Source organism: Megalobrama amblycephala, linkage group LG7 (assembly GCF_018812025.1).
Source record: "Megalobrama amblycephala isolate DHTTF-2021 linkage group LG7, ASM1881202v1, whole genome shotgun sequence".
In the NCBI taxonomy this organism is placed as follows: domain Eukaryota; kingdom Metazoa; phylum Chordata; class Actinopteri; order Cypriniformes; family Xenocyprididae; genus Megalobrama; species Megalobrama amblycephala.
Window position 1 is genome coordinate 30,309,716 of NC_063050.1, and position 20,219 is coordinate 30,329,934.

The 20,219-nt window shown below is 35.5% G+C and overlaps 1 protein-coding gene across 2 annotated transcripts in view; it reads left to right on the top strand.

The window, feature by feature from the left end:
• Positions 1-20,219, top strand: part of epha6 (eph receptor A6) — a 157,426-nt gene that overhangs the window by 92,778 nt on the left and 44,429 nt on the right. For both annotated transcript variants that reach the window (XM_048196970.1, XM_048196971.1), the window contains exon 4: positions 17,216-17,371. In XM_048196970.1, the coding sequence (XP_048052927.1) occupies positions 17,216-17,371 (156 nt within the window). The remainder of the gene's footprint in view (positions 1-17,215; positions 17,372-20,219) is intronic.

The window sequence follows — 20,219 nt, forward strand, 5'->3', positions numbered from 1 at the left end:
AGGACCATGTGATATTTCAGTTTTTCTTTTTTAATAAATCTGCAAAAATGTCAACAATTCTGTGTTTTTCTGTCAATATGGGGTGCTGTGTGTACATTAATTAGGGAAAAAAAAAGAACTGATTTTAAGAAATGTTTTTAGCAAATGGCTGCAATATAACAAAGACTGAAAAATTTAAGGGGGTCTGAATACTTTCCGTACCCACTGTATACCCCTGTGTTTCAGTCTTTGTTTGTTGGTCGTTGTCTTAACATGTTTGTGCAAGGCTGTTGCATCTCCTGTGTCCTCGTTTGATTATTCTCATCTTCCATGTTGGATTTATGTTTTACATGTGTGTATTATTGTCATCGGCTTTCCCCGTTTGGATTATCTTTGTTTGTGTGTTTATTAAATAAATACTGTTTGCGATTAGATCCTGGCCTCTCCTCTTCCCTGCTAACCGTGACAATAAACAGATTGTTTGGGTGCATGTAAATGTAGCCACTCACTCCTCAAGGGAGTTATTGTAAACATTGCATATCCTTCAAGTGTAACCACTTTTAATCCCCATAAAATTTTTCTTGCTTCTAACTAAACTGATTCACTCAACATACTTGAAGTTTAACATTTAGGAATATCTCAAGCTTGCAGTGGTTTGATTAAACATTTCTGTTTCATTTATTCATTTGCTTTTATATAGAAATAACTTGCAGATCATCAGGCAGATATATTTATTTGGACTCATTCTCATCTTGTTTTTCTCCTTGTTCTCTATGGATTGAGCACTGCAGTAAAGAGTACTGAGCACAGGGCATGAAAACAGAGAACTGGGGCCATTCAGACAATTCTGCACCTCAGGGAAATTTTTTTGATTGATACATCAGTTATCTCACTATCCGCAGTTAGGATGCTCAATTCTCCAAAAAAAAAAAAAAACCAAGCAAACAAAAAAACAGTTATGCAGAGTTCAGTATACTGAAGAGAGAATGTTCCGTGTTTAGGGAACAGCATTAAAATATAGCTGTGTTAAAGTTACAACTTTGCACAGTGTTCTTTTTATGTAAATAAAAACAGAAATCCTTAAAATATTGCTTCTGTATGATTCAGCAGACACAAAAAGCTGGCATTAAAGTACAATATTGTCTCAAGGCCAAACATCACAATGCTCACGCAATCAGATTTATTTTAATTTAAGTTGTATTTTGCTAATTTCTACATGCCTAATGGTGGCTTTAAATGTCTTAACAGCATAAAGTTCAAATGCTCAATGCATAACACTATCATTCTCAATTAGGAGCCTATTACACTCTCTAAGCAGGCTTAGATTTGATTGCACCATAAATGATAATTGAATCCAAATCGATTGAATGCCAGTATGTGTGGAGGAGCTCATTCAGCCTATTACATGTTAATTAAGCTTGTCAGATGGGTGAACTTTGTGCTGTAGAGTGTTTTCTCTCTGGGATAGCACTTTTACATCTAGGTCAGAGGCTGGCCACTAAGATAATGAAACTAATTGGTGGAGACTGCTAAGCAATAGGGTAAGCATCAGGTCACCGTTTAACCTGTCATACATACTTAAGTGCACTTACATTCATGGCTTGTGTGTGTATCCATCTTTCAAACCCCTGAAGCTGTCTTAGCTCTCCCATATGACCCGAACACTTCCTTGAACTGTCAAAAGCAAATGTCCATCCACGGCAGCCTAAGGACCCTGCAGTTAAGCCTTAACTGATGGCTGCAGTCGAGCGCTTTGTCTCTCGGTGCCTGTCAAATATGTTTCCTGTATATGCCAGTGGCTGAGGTCTCACACAGCAGGAAATAAATCACTCTGTTTGGTTTATTTGAATGTGCTCTTATGATCATCAATCAGGGGGAGGGAAGTATTTTTCCCCTGTGTCACCTCCAGCCTCGGTGCTTCTCATTAAGAATTCATTAACTTTGTTTTTCCTCTCTTTAATTCCACCAAGCAAAAAAAAAATGGACTCATAGTCAAAAAAGGAAGAAAAAAATACAACGAGAGCTTAAAGTTTAATGATGGAGGGAGCAAAAGGGTGAGAGAAATAGAAATGGGAGGAGAGTGGGGCGAGGGTGGCCGAAGAGGAAAGGAGGGACAGAGGAAGAGAGTGAGGTAGAAAAGGAGGAACCAAGAAAAAAGAGGTGATGAAACAAAGGGGAAAAAAAGAGCAGAATAGAAATTTAGAGAAAGGACAAAGACATGTTTATGATCTGGGGTACAAAAGCATTGCATCAGAAACACTGTCCTTCAGCGTCTGCCAACGGTAGTTCCAGAGAACTGTGGATGTGACCATTTTGTAGTTTTTTTTAAATCCCAAGACCCGATTCATACACTAATGATATAAGGGTGGGATACTAAAATCTTACCAGATCACAGCAAAGTAATTTTATATCAAGCTGATGGTATAAAGTATACTTTACAAATAGGTTTCATTTGTTAATATTAGTTAACTACATTTGTTAACATGGACTAACATAAACAATACTTATAAAGCATTAATTAATATTAGCTAATGTTAATTTCAACATTTACTAATGCATTTTAATATCAAAGGTTGTATTTGTTAACATTAGTTAATGCACTGTTAACTAACATGAACATGAACATTTGTATTGAGTAACATGGTAACACTTTAGAATACTGTTCAGTCATTAATGAATAGCTTAACAGGAACAAATGAGCAACACAATATTAGCATTATAATAACTACTATTAACTAACAAAAAAGTTTGGAGAGGCTATTAACCCTTTAATGCGTGCGATCACCCCGAAAGTTCAGCGCATCACGTGATCAACTGCCGAATTCAAATGTGTTTGCGTGCTTTGGCTGGCACCGACGCGCTCAGAGCTTTTCATATATCACAAATATGCAGTGTTTTCAACCACATAATGTTTATTTTAGATTTCAGACACTTAAATACACATGAGTACTAACAAAACATTTAGTGTTTGTAAAATACACACTAATGTCTATAGAAGCGGCAGTAACAATCCTTTCCATTATAATTAGACGACACGTTTTATTCAGATCAGATATACATTGTGTATGTAACTTTAAAGTTTACTCTATTCTTCCCCAGTTCACCGGCTCACTTACTTTCATGTATTCCGGGGGAAGTGGATGAATTTGCGTCTTGTAAATCCAACAGATCAGATTCTCTGTGCGTCACAAACTAACATGGCGGCGCCCATATAGTTCAACTATCGCGATCGTTATAAAGGTGTTTAAACAGCAAAACACATCCACTTGCACATATTTGACAATCTGAATATCAGATATTTCATGCTATAGTTACCAAATTTGTGAGGATTTTGAATAAAAAATTAAACATGAAATAAAAGCAGATCATCAGTCATACAGCGCTGCGGTGTTTTCATGTGAAAAAGCAATGACGCGTCACCATGGAAACATTAAAGTGATACGTTCTAAATAACGGTTGCCTTGAAAAACTCACACTGGGGGCACAGCCAGAATATTTTAAACTTACGTGCGAAAGGGTTAATAGCAAGCTAGCTTTGAAAGCAGAATTTGCAGAGCTCCACATACGAGATACAGCATTAAATTACCTCATATCTCAAAGCACATAACATTACAATAATAATGAATGTAACAACTTACAGAGCTCATATTTGTACAACCTGACTGCTGTAGATTAATTTCGGCATTGATAGTGTTGACAAAGAAACACATAAATCTGAGTCTGAGGATGTGAAGAGCTCCAGGTAGAACGTCACAGGTAGTGGTGTGAATGCAGCATAAGCTGCTGCTTTGTTTTGGAGGAACTGTAATAGATTCAGGAACTGTAATAGATTCAGACAGAACATTTTTTGGTCCTGAGACTTCCACAGAAGATATATGTACATTTTTTTAAATATTTAGGCCACTTCTATTATTGATTGCTATCAGGATGTGAAGAGAGTTTCAACCAGTATAACAGAAAGTTAATAAAACAAATTGCTGCCTTTAATGAGAGTAATGCACAATGTATAATTAATTCTAAAGTAAAGATCATGGTAACCTACTAATAATGACTCAAGTATTAACAAATCCTTCAGAAGGAATGACTAATTATTTGGATGAGTATCTAAAGTGAAGATCATGGTAACCCACTAGTAATGACTCAAGTATTACCAAATCTGTCAGAAGCAATATTATCCAAAACCTTACAAAAACCTCTTGACTTCAGTCATTACTAGAGAGTCATCGTGCTTTTCAAATTAGAATGCTGTACCAAATAATTAGTAATTGCTTATGAAGGATTTTGAAATACTTTCTTAATTGATCTTAATTATACATTATGCATTATTCACATTAATTATGAACCTGTGTATTCTTAGTAGTCCCCTGGGAGGTATGAAAAAATAGTTGTTATTGATTAGCTAATAGTGAACTACCTTATAGAAGGTATGCATTGATGTCACTTTCCCGCCGGAACACGCTCCCTCAGCTGGACTGAGTGGCAAAACTGGATTCAATAGGGGAAACTGCAAAAACACGAGTAAAACAAACGATTACACTAAAGGTTGGACTCTATAGTTTTCCTTACATCTTGTCAAAGAAACCTAATCCATGGATATTGACATGCAGCTAGGAATTATGTTTCCTGACATTTAGATGTGCCTCATTTCGTCGCAAGGGAAATACATAAAGCAAATTTGCCTGTGAATGCTTTATATAAATACAATATAGATAGGTCTAAATCTAAGTGATCATTTATATTAATGTTATATATATCGTCATATGGTCCAGCCCTAAAACTTGTATAGTTTTTGTCAGTGTTTATTTAAAAAGACCCAGTTATGCAGAATATAAGACAGTACATATTTAATTTATGAGTTGTCAATACAATATATTTGATTTTACCCCAAAATAATAACTGCAAATCCACGTTTCTCTGCCCGGAGTCCAGTTGTCTGTGAATTGTCTGTAGCTTTCTGGAGTCTATAAAAATATACCTCAGATTTCTTGTCAAATCTATTTGTACAGTCATTCGCAAAGTTCTTTCCCGTTTTGGATGTGGTTTTCTGTATTTTCCGCGGCATTCACCCTGAAAACCAATGCTGCCACTCAGTTTTTTTAGCCACTCAGTGGGTGTAACCACAATCACCAGCCAACAGTGACGTCACGTGCATACTCTCTATTCAAATGAGCGCTATTACTTACTAATGAATTAATCAGAGTTTCTTGTTAGTTAAAGTGTTAGTTCACCCAAAAATGAAAATTCTGTCATTAATTACTCACTCTCATGTCGTTCCACACCCGTAAGACTTTTGTTCATCTTCGGAACACAAATGAAGATCTCTTTGATGAAATCTGACAGCATTCTGTCCTTCCATAGACAGCTACACAACTGACACTTTGACGCTTCAAAAAGTTCATAAAGAAATTGTAAAACTAATCCATATGAATTGAGCAATTTAGTCCATGTTTGCTTTATATGATGAACAGATTGAATTTAGGCTTTTTTAGGCCAAAATATTTAATATACATGGTTCCCACTGTAACGGGTGGTTGTATAAATCACACAATGAAGGAGATTACCACAGAAAAAAACTTTAACTTCAATTAAACTAGGAAAACTCTAGAAATCACAGAGTAACAATAAAACACAACCAAACAAATGTAAACAAGAACCAACAAGGGGCTAAACATAACAGGAAGTATAAATACAAGGCATAATGACAGACAGGTGCAGATAGTATGTAACCATAGGAACAAACAAATAATCAGAAACAAAGGAAACAGAAACTAAACAAAGCAAGGACACATGAACTAATGGAAACAAAACAGAATATCAAAATAAGAGTCCATAATCGTGACACTAATCGGCATTGAAATCTTTTAAATATTCTAAATTTTAATTTTAAAAAAAATGTAAACCTATCTGGTAATTTTAACATTTATGAAAAGTAATGAAAGCATTTTTAAAATACAGGCAAATTTCTATAGAGAATAAAAATGTTTCTAGTTTTGCTCTGCAAAAATAATTACTAATCTAGAAGTCTCTGTCTGTTTTGGTTTCAGTTTCATTCTGTTCCCTGTGCTGCTTTTCCTGAGTTCTGTTTGCTAGTTAGTTTCTGTGGTTTCTGATTGGATTACGTTCATCTGTTGTTCATTTAGTTACTTTGTTATCTCTGTGTGTTTATACTCTTAGTTTCCTCTGTTCATTGTTCTGTCATCTTAGTTTTACATGGTTGTTGTTTATAGCTTTCCTGTGTTCTCCTGCATTCCTTGAATTTTGTCATTAATGACTGTTAGTTTGGATTTCCCTCTTCATTGTGTGCTACTACAGCCACCATTACAGTAATCATGAATGAATGAAAAGTTGTGGAAATATATTGCTTAAAAAATTGGAAGTGTCGAACCATAATTTCCATAACAACTTAGCATTTTTATGTATTTATTTATTTATTTTATTTTATTTATTTTTTTGACAAAATGAAAGTCACTTCATCATATGGATTAATCATTTTTTACCACACAGTCATTTATAATAGATTAATAAATTTGGCATTAGTACACTGTAACAATACTAGGGATGTCCCGATCACGTTTTTTTGCCCTCGAGTCCGAGTCCGAGTCATTTGATTTTGAGTATCTACCGATACCGAGTCCCGATCCGATACTTCTATAATACATAAAAAAGAATAAAGAAGAGCGAAAAAACAGATCCAGGATCCAGGAACAGTGCTTTTCAGGTTTTTCAGGTATCTAACAGTAGTTTTCACGTACAGAAAATGGATAAAGTAATCAAATATAAAATAACACTGCATATTATCTTTACTGTATAAAATAAATAAAGATTAATCATTATTGAAGTTACAAAAACTATTCAGTCAAGAGCAGTGAGTGATTTCTTTGTTATTTGTTGTGTGATTTAACATTAAAAACAGGCAGCAGGAATAGTTTTTTTCCCTATAAGACATGCACGATCCAGTACATATACTGTTACACATCATGCGCTGTCTTTCTCGACTAATATACGTTCACTTAAGACATAACCGACTATGTTTGCTAGGATACTCGCTAAGACGGGCATGTTGACATAATTTTTGTATGAATTTGTCCGCTGAAGCGCAAGACTTGAAAGAGAACTCAGTATTTGCGCGCTGACTGAAATAAGCGTGTGCGCGCTTCGGATGAGCGCACACAAATCTTCTCACAGTGCGCGAGTTCTCTTTCGCGTCTTGTTCTTGAAGGTGTAAATCAGCAAGGCTTAAATGAGTTAGTTTAAACACAGATAGCAACGTGTGCTGTTCAGGTCTCACCTGCGCTCGCGCTATCAACGGCGATGACGGCGTAAATGACTGGACATTAGAGCATACGGCAAAAAAAAATATAGTCTTCATTTTTAAAGAAAACCATCGTTGAAAACGTCCTAAAAAGAGACTTTACACAGACTGGACTGATGACACCTGCAAGGATTAGTCTACTATTAAAGCAGGAATTTGATGTAAACAGTAAGTCTACATAATATTCACATATGCAGTTCAGAGGACATACATTCATAGCAGTTACAGCATGAAATAATTAAAATAATTTAAACCTATAATATTTTACATAGATAACTTTTAAACATAATCATTTTTATTTCACAATTCTGACTTTTTTTTCTTGCATTTGCGTGTTTATTACTCCCAGTTCGGACTTTATAATGTGAATTTATTTCACAATTCTGAGTGGGAAAAAGTCAGAATTGCGGGATAAATTGCAATTCAGAAAAGACAGAATAACGAGTATATCTCACAATTCTGTTTTTCTTTGTAAGAAATGTGAGATGTAAACTCAGATTTGCAAGAAATAAAAGTCAGAATTGTGAGATATAAACTCGAAATGAACTTTTTTTATTCTTTTATTTTGTGGCTTCCATAGACTTCTACTGCTCAACTGTCATTTTCTGCAACCAGCTAGGCTCCGCCCACAAAAAAACGTCATCGCTGTTTGCAAACACCAAATTGGTCTATAGATGCGTCGTCATTCGAGATGGACCGCGGTGCAAGTGCGTACCGAACCGTAAGTGGAGAACCGTACGGTTCGATTTTTTACCGAGAACCGTTGCACCCCTAATACATATATATCCGAGTCCTGATCGGGAGGTAACGTCCGATTCCGATCGAGTCTGAAACCACGTGATCGGGCCCGATTTCCGATCACGTGATCGGATCTGGACATCCCTAAACAATACTCAAATTAGAGACGGTTTTCAAAACAGTAATAAATTGCTCAATTTGACTGGATGAGCCCCAAGTTTGAAATCATAGTTGCATGACAGATCAATTTAATTCTATTTCTAATTTATTTGAATTATATTCTATTTATTAGGCAAGCTGTGATGGTACTTGGCAACCGTAAACAACCTACTGTTATGTATCTACATGTATGCAGTGTGGCATGATACGCCAAAATGAATTTGCTCCCTTTAAAATCATGCAAGCTGTCTACACTTTTTGTTATTGTTATATGCATGTTTATTTATTTTATTTACTTTTATTTTATTTTATTTTTTTTGCTGCAGACATACCATAGAATAAATGTTATATGTAGCACAATCTCTACTGTTTGACACTTTTGTAACACTATATGTTATATACTGCATGTCATTCCACCCAGTGCTACTACTGAATAAACTGTTTGTAGGCATAGCCCCCCAAGAGCAACCCAGGGTTAAGTGTGTTGCTCAGTGGCACATGGTGATAGAGAAAGATTGCAATATCAACAACTTATTGCTGGATCCGAGCATTGCTGGATCCAGAAACTGCTTTGAGGTGAAAGTATCAGAAATGACTCTTTTAGCACCTGAAATTCAGTGGAGGTATATGAATGAGTCTTAATTGTTCTAAAAACAACAGAAATCATTAAACAAATAAAGCCAAATGAACTGTACTGAAAATGAAGCTTAATTAAAGGTGAATGTAGTATTGTTTTTATGCTTTTTTTGCTTTTATTTTCCCAGTGCACCCATACCAATGTTTTTTTTTTTTTTAAGGTTAAGTGTCTTGCTCAGTGGCACATGGTGATAGAGAAAGATTGCAATATCAACAACTCCACAGTACCACAGTAACATTGCATATAGAACCAAAACTGCAACTGCAGCATTAGCAATCATTTAAATGTACATCAAATTGACACAAATAAATGGAAAGCAGAATTCCTCCTCCGCTCAATGAGTGCCTGCTGCTCCGCATAAGGCAGAAAATACACACGTGTCTCCCCTCTCAGAGGTAGAAAATCACATTCATAACATTTAAATACCAACCGGAGATTAAAAATGAATCATTTGTCCTAAAACTCAATGCTTATAATTCTTTTTTCAATATTCGCTCCGGGCGGCGAGTCGGGCAGCACATTTAGCAGTCTATTACAATTTTCACTATAGACTGCCTTTCCAAATTGAATAATGACTGGTAATACTCTGCGTTTTGTAAAACTGTCATGTGAGGAAGCATTGAGTATATTCCAGCAATCTGTCACTCTACCCTTTGTTTGCCAACTGCTAACTGACAGATATGATTAGCATTCAGGAAGACCATTCAGTAGGATTTGTATATCTAAATGCTGAGGGAAGGTAGGTGGTGGAGGGAATAACACAAATTAGTGGAATCAGCAGGATCCCGGGCTGCCTGAAATGGACCTCTGATTGAATTTCTTTTTCTTTTTTTTTTTCTTTTTTCTTTTTTTGCCTATCAAAGCTCCCCGATTTGTTTTTTCCGTCACACACCAAAGCTATTATTTTCAGCTTTTTTGCGTATTAAGTAATTGTGCTATCATGGGCCTATTTCCTCCTCTGGGGACTGACTGCTAGAGGCAATCTCCATCGCCTATTTCCATACCCAGATAGACTGTCAACAGAGAGTACAGAGATACAGAGAGGGAGGTGGGCAGATGGAGGGACAAAGAGAGAGAATGAAGGAAAGAGATAAAGAGACCAAGAAAAGGCAAGAGAGAGGGAGAGAGAAGAGAGATGATGAGGCCTAGACTGCATTGCCCCGTCAGGTCACTAGCTCTGAGACCATTCATTAAAGGCGAATGAGAATTTTAAACCGCATACGAAATCATAATTGCATTTTCTACCGGCAGTCCCCTGTGCTAACGATGAAGTTGTTTACCTGTGGGACTACATCTCTTCCCCTCTCTCTCTCTCTCCCTCTCCTAAAATTCTTTCTCTTAGTTCCCATGTCCTTCTACCCTTACACCTCATACACACAAACACAGCGATGCTGGAAAATGCCCCAAAACTGTCATGGAAAGAGAGGAAAAGAGACACCGAGAAAAGACGAAGAGAGAAGGGCAGGGAAAGAATCTCTAGAACTATATCTTCCACACAGACACACTCTTGTCCTCCTGTCATAAAGGTCTTGTCCTTGGGGGCAAGCAAAGTGCCATTGAGATGGGATGATTGCTGGGGGGAGAGAGAGAGAACGACTTACTCTCTACGCTGTCTGTCATTGTAACAATTCAAACACACTCGGAATAATAAAACCCTTCACTTTCTTCCATTCCACCTAAACCTCTTCGCCATTGTTATTATGCGCTACATGACCATTAGGCAAAACCAGAACTGGAGGTCAGGCAGCCGAACAACTTTCCTCAGGTTTGTTCCCAAAGCCACGGCCGTTTTCTAGAAAACTTTAAAGCGTGGTTGCAGGGAATTGGATCGATTTTCTAAATTACTGTCTCCCTGCTGTTCTAACCCCTGCTCAGACAGTATGTCAGCTGATACTCAATACATGTCTGTCTGAGGGGAAAATATATATTCATATTGACATAGCCATTACGGAGTCCATTAACTGGCACTGAGGGTTGTATTTAATTGGCATTTTAGAAGGTAGATGCCTGAATGGTGGGCATTGCTGGATCCAGCAACTGCTTTGAGGTGAAAGTAGCAGAAATTACTCTTTTAGCACCTGAAATTCAGTGGAGGTATATGAATGAGTCTTAATTATTCTAAAAACAACAGGAATCATTAAACAAATAAAGCCAAATGAACTGTACTGAACATGAAGCTTAATTAAAGGTGAATGTAGTATTGTTTTTATGGTTTTATGGTTTTTTGCTTTTATTTTCCCAGTGCACCCAGTGTTTTTTTTTTGTTTTTTTTCCCCTCTGTGTAATTACAAGCTTCGCAAAGAGCCATACCGGGAGTCGTTTTACAATGTGAGCAAATTAAAATTGAACTAATTTCCTAGATCTAAACGACCACTTTGTTATCACGCCTGCCTCCAGCGCTGCCTCATCCTGCTTTGCATCCTTTGATATTGAGAGCCGAACCGTTCTGCAGCATGGCTGCCTGTGGATCCTCTGGGGAAAGGTAAATGCTGCAGAATCGTACCGTTCTTGGTATCACTGGTCTTCACTTCACTGAGGCAGATCTACTTCTTCTGTTGGCCTAATTAGAGCAGCTATGGGCATTGTAAAAGTGTCAATACTTGTGGTTCTGATTTAATAATAGGAGTAATACTTGGAGCATAAATAGTTGGAGCAATACTGGTATCTAATAAATAAATATAAATAGGTTTCTTTAACTTTGAAGACTCTTATATACTAGGGGTTTATTTTTTTATTTTTTATTTTTTTTAAGATTTCAAAATTATTTTTCTGTTTTTGTTATATGTATCTTTAACATTTATTTTTGCTTCTGTATATATTTTATTGTTTGACCATTGTCTCAGACTCACAATTTCAATCTTAAACTATAAAAATCCATTACGATTGAATTATAACATGTTTAAAATTGCTGTAATCTAAACTAAAAGTTCAAAAATGATTGCCCTCCAGTTGTGGCATAATTTCCACCACATCAAAAAAATATATATATAATCTTGTAACATCTTTCTTTTTTCTTTTCTTTCTTTTCTTTTCAAAAGTTACTGTACCTGTTTATGAAGAAGACAGCAGTGTCAGTGGAGAGCATGCTATAGATTAAAATATTTTTGTCAGATTTATGAAGAAAGGGTAAAAATATATTTTTATTGGGGATACATACAATTTGCCTTAACCCTTAAATGCATGACTGTTTCGCCAATCATTCTTACATATTCGGGTCTTTATCGACCCGGATCTATATCTAACACTGAAGGATCTCTACCTGTCGCGATAATATAAAACTCCTCTGATATTAGAGTAACAATTACAGAAGAATAAAATAAATCATATTTTGTAACCTTTTGGAGCTTGAAAGGGCTCCGTTTGAGCAGATGTTTTATGCCATCATCATTGTCCTCATCAGAGCTCATTTCCCAGTAAATTCAGCAAATAATGGGCTAGTTTTATGTTTGAGGTCACGAATATGAGCCCATTCGCAATCTCAAACGTATTCTCAAAACTATATAATTTTCAACATCTTCAAAATCAATATTTCGATCGCTAACAGCTTTACCAGATTCATCCTGTAACACAGGGGTCATCAACTATATTTGTCCAAGGGCCAGAATTTTTCTCTGCAGACACTGTAAGGGCCAGATACTCGTAATATAAAATAAAATTCGAATTGTATCCTAATATGTTATTATTTGATATACTAATTCTAATTCCAAATTTATTTTATTTTTTACATATTACCTGTACTGCAGCAAGCCACCAGGGGGCGATAGCGATATTTTAGGCTTCATATTTGTGAGGCTGTCAAGCTGTCCATCACTGTCACGCAATTGTGCGCTAATCCCAGGCAAGGAAAATTTTGACATTTGTGAAAAAATGAGCACGTGAAACAATAAAAGATGTTCAATGAGAGAACGCGTTTATCGTCATTCTTGACTGAAGGCAGGCTATGGCACAAGCTACTTTTCAGAAGGCTTTTTTTTTTTTCGTTAGATTTAAAAATAAATAAATATGGAACGGACCCGAATATTCAAATATTCGTTCGGTGGGTTGGTATTCGATTTGAAAATTTGACATTCGAATATTTTTTATTTTATTTTTTGCACACCTGGGATCCCCCGCGAAACGATTCTCATTCCCCCTTGAATAAGGCCGGCGACACACTGGCTGCGTGAGCGTCTCAGCTGCATGGCGTGTCCGTTTTTATTTCGGCTCCCATATTTAACAGGTTGGAGTTTGCACACTGAGACACGCGTCTCAGGCGCACTCGAGCCACGCGGAAAACGCGTGCATGCTAGAAATAGAACCGACGTGTGTTCCAGCAATGGGAGTGTTCAGAACAGCGGAGTTTGTATGGACCGAAGTGCATGTCTGAGCTTGTGTTTTGTTGCTTTGACACTGTGGAAAATACAATAATAGAAACAAAATGTATTAGCATTTTTACCCGTTATTATCAATCTAAATTAATCTCGTTTTTAATTTAACTTAATTTCGTTTTTCTTTATTTAAATTTCATTTTTCTTTATTTAAATTTCGTTTTTTCTTTATTTAAATTTCGTTTTTGTTTATATAAATTTCGTTTTTTCTTTATTTAAATTTCGTTTTTTCTTTATTTAAATTTCGTTTTTCTTTATTTAAATCTACCCTTACTGTGCCAATTTGTTAGTCAGAAAAATATTAGACTACCTTAAAAGTATTGCTTAATTTAACAGACCTGTGTGTGTGCGTTTTATATCACTAGTGCAGTGTCCGTTCTCCGAACGGACGCTCCGTCCGTTCTTCAGTGTCCAGCATAAGCCCTGCCCGCATGAGGTGCGCCGCTTCCCGCTCGCGCTGTTCTGACTGTAGTTTACTAAAAGTTTATTAATTCTGAATGTGTCGCGTCTCGCGTGTCCATCTATATTGCACCAAATGCGACACTGCACTGCCTTGTGAAGTCGATTGGATGAACGGTTCTCGAAATAATAAAAATGCAAACGGACATACAGACACAGATTCCTGCCTTTATTAGAGAGAAAAATACGTTCATTACTACCGAAGCTTCGAAGCTCAAAAAATGGTATTCGGACCAGCCCTAAACTTTTTTCCTCTTACAAGGCTATTCCTGAATTCAGTATTATTCTGGGGGCCGGATGGAAATCTCTGGCGGGCCGGATTTGGCCCGCGGGCCGCCAGTTGACGTTGCATGCTGTAACAGTTACAGTCATATTTGATTGCGTTCAGTACTTGCTCTGCAGTAAATCGCTGAGCCATTTCATGTTTTTCTTATTATTTCGTTTTCTGTCTAAATGAATCGTCACTTCAGCATTGTGTATCAGACATTACCACCTTGTGGAATAAAGATGAATTGCACTTATTCCGTCATCTAAGATTCAGTTGTGCAGAAAAAATATACGTACACTCATACACACCTCGGGTCGTTTTGCGACCCTATACAATTTTTTACAAAAAAATGAATACAAAAATAGGCATTCTTTTATAATTTTATGATTTTTTTTCTTGTTATATTCTTTATAATGAATTGACTGAGGAATACCAAGAAGGTTGATGTCTAACTTTAAAAAATGAACAAGGAGGAGGGTAGTGAATGACGTCCCGGGTCACTAAAGACCCGAGGTATGCATTTAAGGGTTAACAAAGCAAACGGGTCGGGTTTTTTTTTTTTTATGTCTTTCAGGAAAAATAAAAAAGACACAATTCTCCTGTGATATATATTCACTGTCTGACATTAGGGAAAATATGAAATAAACTTTTTTTAAAAATCCACTCTGTTTTCTACTTCACTTTATAGCGCACATCATGAATAAATAATGTTCCATTTTTTTTTTTTTTTTTTCATTAAAACTTATTTAACAAAATATAATAACTATAGCCCACCCTTCCTTTTCAGCTGATGTCATGAACCTCTCTGAATTTTTAACCTGTTAGTACCACCCGTGGTACACATACCTTTCAAAAGAGACCAAAACCATGCATATACTCCAAATGGTTCAAGAACAGCATGCAATTAACTTTGGTTATGCCTTTTTTTAGGCGTTTTAGGCAAATGTTACAGGAATGCTAAGGAGTTAACTACGCCCTTTCAACCACCTGGTCCTATCTGGGATGTAACGCATGCTTTTCCAATCAATTCCCAAAAAATAAAAGACCCAGCCTACATTTATGCCTGTGTAAAACCCTGTTTCACTATACAATGTCTTATTGCAGAAATAAAATAGGTTGCAATTAGCATTTCACGTTGACTTCAATGTGCAAATCATGAAAGATCTTTTTTTTTTCTTCCCTTCTTTATAAAAGTTCTCAGATCTGGATGGTGGCTCATTTGTTTGACTACTTGTCGTATTTGTGCTTCCATAACATATGCTCTCCATTTCCATAAAATAGAAGTTGACTTTGTTTACAACAGATCTAAATAAAAGTAAGAACTCTCATTAATGATTTATACATTGGAGTTGTTTTCCTTGCTAGGAACTCTGCCAAACGCCTATACCGATTTTAAAAGACGCTAACAGAGGTCCTGTGCACAGAACTTGTTTCTCTGCATCACAATAAGGACGAAAGGCTGCTGGGGAAGCTCCGAAGCTCTCTGGGAATGGCCCTGTTACAGGAGAAGGTGTCTGGAGTCAGAGAGAAACAGATCAATGCCTGTAATGTTGTGGCTGTAGAGAATTACTAACCTCTGAGGAACAAATTTAAATAAAAGTAAAACTAGTGTGTGTGTGTATGTGTGTGTCTGTGTGTCTGTGTGTGTGTGTGTGTGTGTGTGTGAGAGAGAGAGAGAGAGAGAGAGAGAGAGACTTCAGAAAGAGATCTGCTATCTTACATTTATGATGTGTGTATGTGTGCTTGTGTGTGTACCACTTAACTCAGTCTCGTCTGGCTGCTCTCCTGGGCCTTGGCGAGTCTTTCAGTGTGGAGTCTAAGTCCAAGATGGAGTGTTTAAGAACTGCTATGGTTAGGAGCATAGAAAAGATCAAATGAGTTAGGCTGCACACTGGAGGGAGATAGAGAGAGAGAAAGAGGGAGAAGGAGAAGCTTTTAATGTATCTCTTAAGCTAGCAGTTCCATGGAGACATACGGGGTAGTTAAAGATTGAAAACATCACCTCACATTTTATCTGCCTCATGTGTCCATAAATTTAATTGGTCATTGTTAGGGGTATTTTTAGAAGCAGTTGTGGCCTAATGGTTAGAGGGTCAGACTTGTAACCTGAAGGTCACAGGTTCAAGTCTCCCCGGGTGCCACAGTAAATGGCTGCCCACTGCTCTGGGTGTGTGTGTGTCCACGGTTTGCAGTGTGTGTGTTCACTACTCACTGCTCTTAATGGGTATGCACTAACTTGGATGGGTTAAATGCGTCGGACATATTCTGAGTATGGGTTGCCGTACTTGGCCTTTATGTCACTTCACTTCATATTCATCTGCATGTGTTTTTTGACCAACAATTTAAAACAATATAATATTGCATATAACACTGCATTTATAACATAAAAAGAAAATTAATTTCTCATAGATGGAATACTAGAATGTGTCTTGTGTGAACATGACTGCAAAGTGGATTTTTATACCCTACCATTCAAAAGTTTGGGGTCAAGATTTTTTTTTTTTTTTTTTTTTGCTTTTAAAAGAAATCTCTGTGTTCACCAAGGCTGCGTATATTTGTTCAAAAATGCAATAAAACAGTAATATTGTGAAATATTAATAACATTTAAAATATGTTTTCACTTGTAATATATTTTAAAATGTAATTTATTAATGTGATGGCAAGTTGAATTTTCAGCAGCCATTATCCCAGTCTTCTGTGTTTTATTACACATTTTTATTATTATCAATGTTGAAAACAGTTGTGCTACTTTTTATATTTTGTTGAAAACATTATTTTTTTTTCTCAGGATTGTTTGATGAATAGAATGTTTAAAAGAATGTTTGATTTGAAATAGAAATAAATGTCTTTACTGTCACTGTTGATAAATGTAATGCATTGATAAGTAAAAGTAGGTTAAATTTCTTTTAAGAAAAAAAAAAAAAAAAAATATATATATATATATATATATATATATATATATATATATATATATATATATATATATATATATATATATATATATATATATATATATATATATATATATATATGACCCCAAACATTTAAATGGTAGTGTGCTCATATATACTACTACACATAAATAATACAATATATTGAATTTCTAAAGCCTTCTTCAAATTTGTGGGGATTTTATTCTAGCAAATATTGACATATGTTAATACCTTAAAATTCAATTTTAAGGTTCAATTAAATTTTTAATTGATTGACAGCCCTAATTAGAAATATGTCTGTTTGTATCATCACTAAACCCTGGAGCGCACAGCCTTAACTTTTCTCTTATGATTTCCCCACAGCCTGCAGACCTGGGTTCTACAAAGCCTTTGCAGGAAACATCAAATGTTCAAAGTGTCCCCCTCACAGTTCTAGCCACACAGAGGCTTCGGCACAGTGTCACTGCGAGAAGAGCTACTACAGATCCAGCAAGGACCCTCCCACCATGGCCTGCACACGTTAGTCAGCCTACTATTTTGTTTTCATTATCATCCCTTTTTTCCCAGTGTCAATTTTAATGTGCTTTAAATGCAATGAAAAAATTGCACATTTGAATTTTTTAAATAACAAATAATATTTAAGCATTTTTACACAAGCAAGAGTCATACTGAATAATCAGTGCATGGTCTGATTTTTGTGTGTGAATATAATATATATACATATATATATATACAGTACAGTCCAAAAGTTTGGAACCACTAAGATTTTTAATGTTTTTAAAAGAAGTTTTGTCTGCTCACCAAGGCTACATTTCTTTAATTAAAAATACAGTAAAAAACAGTAATATTGTGAAATATTATTACAATTTAAAATAACTGTTTTCTATTTGAATATATTTCACAAAGTAATTTATTCCTGTGATGGCAAAGCTGAATTTTCAGCATCATTACTCCAGTCTTCAGTGTCACATGATCCTTCAGAAATCATTCTAATATGCTGATCTGCTGCTCAAGAAACATTTAATGTCTACAATTGTACAAAATATTTATGTACAATATTTTTTTTCAGGATTATTTGATGAATAGAAAGTTCAGAAGAACAGTGTTTATCTGAAATCTAATCTTTTGTAACATTATAAATGTCTTTCCTGCCACTTTTGATTGATTTAATGCATCCTTGCTGAATAAAAGTATTCATTTCTTTAATTTCTTTTCAAAAAAATAAAAATAAAAATTCTTACTGACCCCAAACTTTTGAACGGTAGTGTATAATGCTACAGAAGCTTTATATTTCAGATAAATGCTGTTCTTTTGAACTTTCTATTCATCAAGGAATCCTGAAAAAAAAGTACACAACTGTTTTCAACATTGAAAATAATCATAAATGTTTATTGAGCAGCAGATCAGCATATTAGAATGATTTCTGAAGGATCATGTGACACTGAAGACTGGAGTAACGATGCTGAAAATTCAGCTTTGCATCACAGGAATAAATTACTTTGTCAAATATATTTAAATAGTACACAGTTATTTTAAATTGTAATAATATTTCACAATATTACTGTTTTTTACTGTATTTTTAATTAAATAAATGTAGCCTTGGTGAGCAGACGAAACTTCTTTTAAAAACATTAAAAATCTTAGTGGTTCCAAACTTTTGGACTGTACTGAATATATATATATATATATATATATATATATATATATATATATATATATATATATATATATATATATATATTCAGTACAGTCCAAAAGTTTGGAACCACTAAGATTTTTAATGTTTTTAAAAGAAGTTTCGTCTGCTCACCAAGGCTACATTTATTTAATTAAAAATACATATATATATATATATATATATATATATATATATATATATATATATATATATATATAAGGCCTGTCAGTAAACTGCCACTGTTATGATTGGCTAACATTATTGCATAGAAAACAGTATCAATGTCCACTCGCTATTGCAAATGAGAAAGTGTTTTGAAGATAATAACCATATAAAACTGTGTTTTATAGACAAAGCATTATGAAATCATTTACTTACAGTTTGTGATGCAGCTGCTGTCAGATTCAATACAGTTGGCCGCTTCATCTTTCAACAAAAGTTTCTTTGCAATATCTCCATTACACTGTGCCCATTTACAAAACAATATGCAGTCAAATGCTCTGAACAAACATACAATCCTCTGACGTGATCCAGAACACCATTAAAATAAGCCATTCTCTTGTTTCCGATGCTGGGATCCTTCTAAAGTCTGTACAGAGATGTAAACTGTCCAAACTGGATGCATCAAAGCAAACATTCTCGTACCTGTATACTGAATTCAATGTAGACAACCTCAGTCATTAGTATTTGCTTTTGTCGTGACCTGGCACTCACCTCCAGTGTACGCAAATGTCATCAGTTAAGCAACTGAAATAAGTGGGCAGGGCCTATGGTGAGATGATCTATAACTATTTGCCGATGTCTTGCTCTGTAAGCAGTCATCATGCAAATGTATTTGCCAGTGCAACATCACAAATCTTAAAATATCAAAACGAGCTGTTTTTGGAGCTTGATTAAATAAATATATATTGATATTTCTTAATGCTGCTCTCCATTACGCACCGCTCTGTATGTTATTAGGATGACAAACAGCTTTAAAAAAAAGTAACATTTTTAGGTTGGTCTGCCTCAGTGGTCTAACAGCGCTCGTCAAATGTCAAAATGATGACCAATCAGATCATAGAAGGCGGGGCTTACTATTCACTGAGGACGAGTGTGAATTCCAACGCAACTCTTTTAGTTTTTACATGCATGCATGGTAAGATATAGGTAGCTAAACGTTTAATATTTGACAGCTGTTTTACGATGAATATGTTTTAACAACCCACAGTAACAAAGTGATGCAAACTACTCAATTTTTTTATGGAATATATCAATTCAATTCAATTCACATTTATTTGTATAGCGCTTTTCACGATACATATCATTTCAAAGCAGCTTTACAGAGAATGCATGTCAACATTACAATTTAAAGAATGCAGTTAGCAAATAATGTAATAATTTAGGCAATTAATTTACAATCACTGTTAGCAGTTTAACTGAAGGTAAAAGCAATGAGCTCCTGGAAAAATGAATTACATTAACAATAATTAGGATATAGAAATTGGGCAATGTGCATGTTGATCCAGATGATTGCGTCTTCTGAAGTCCTCATAGGAGTTGGTGCCGTCTCTTCATAGGTGTTGGTCATCTGAGGTCTTCTTAAGAGGCTGGATCCAAACTGAAGCTGATGTCCTCTCTAGTCACCTCGGGACACCCGTCCCGAGGTAAAACAGAAAAGCAAATGGAGAATAATTAGCGTAGCTGCTG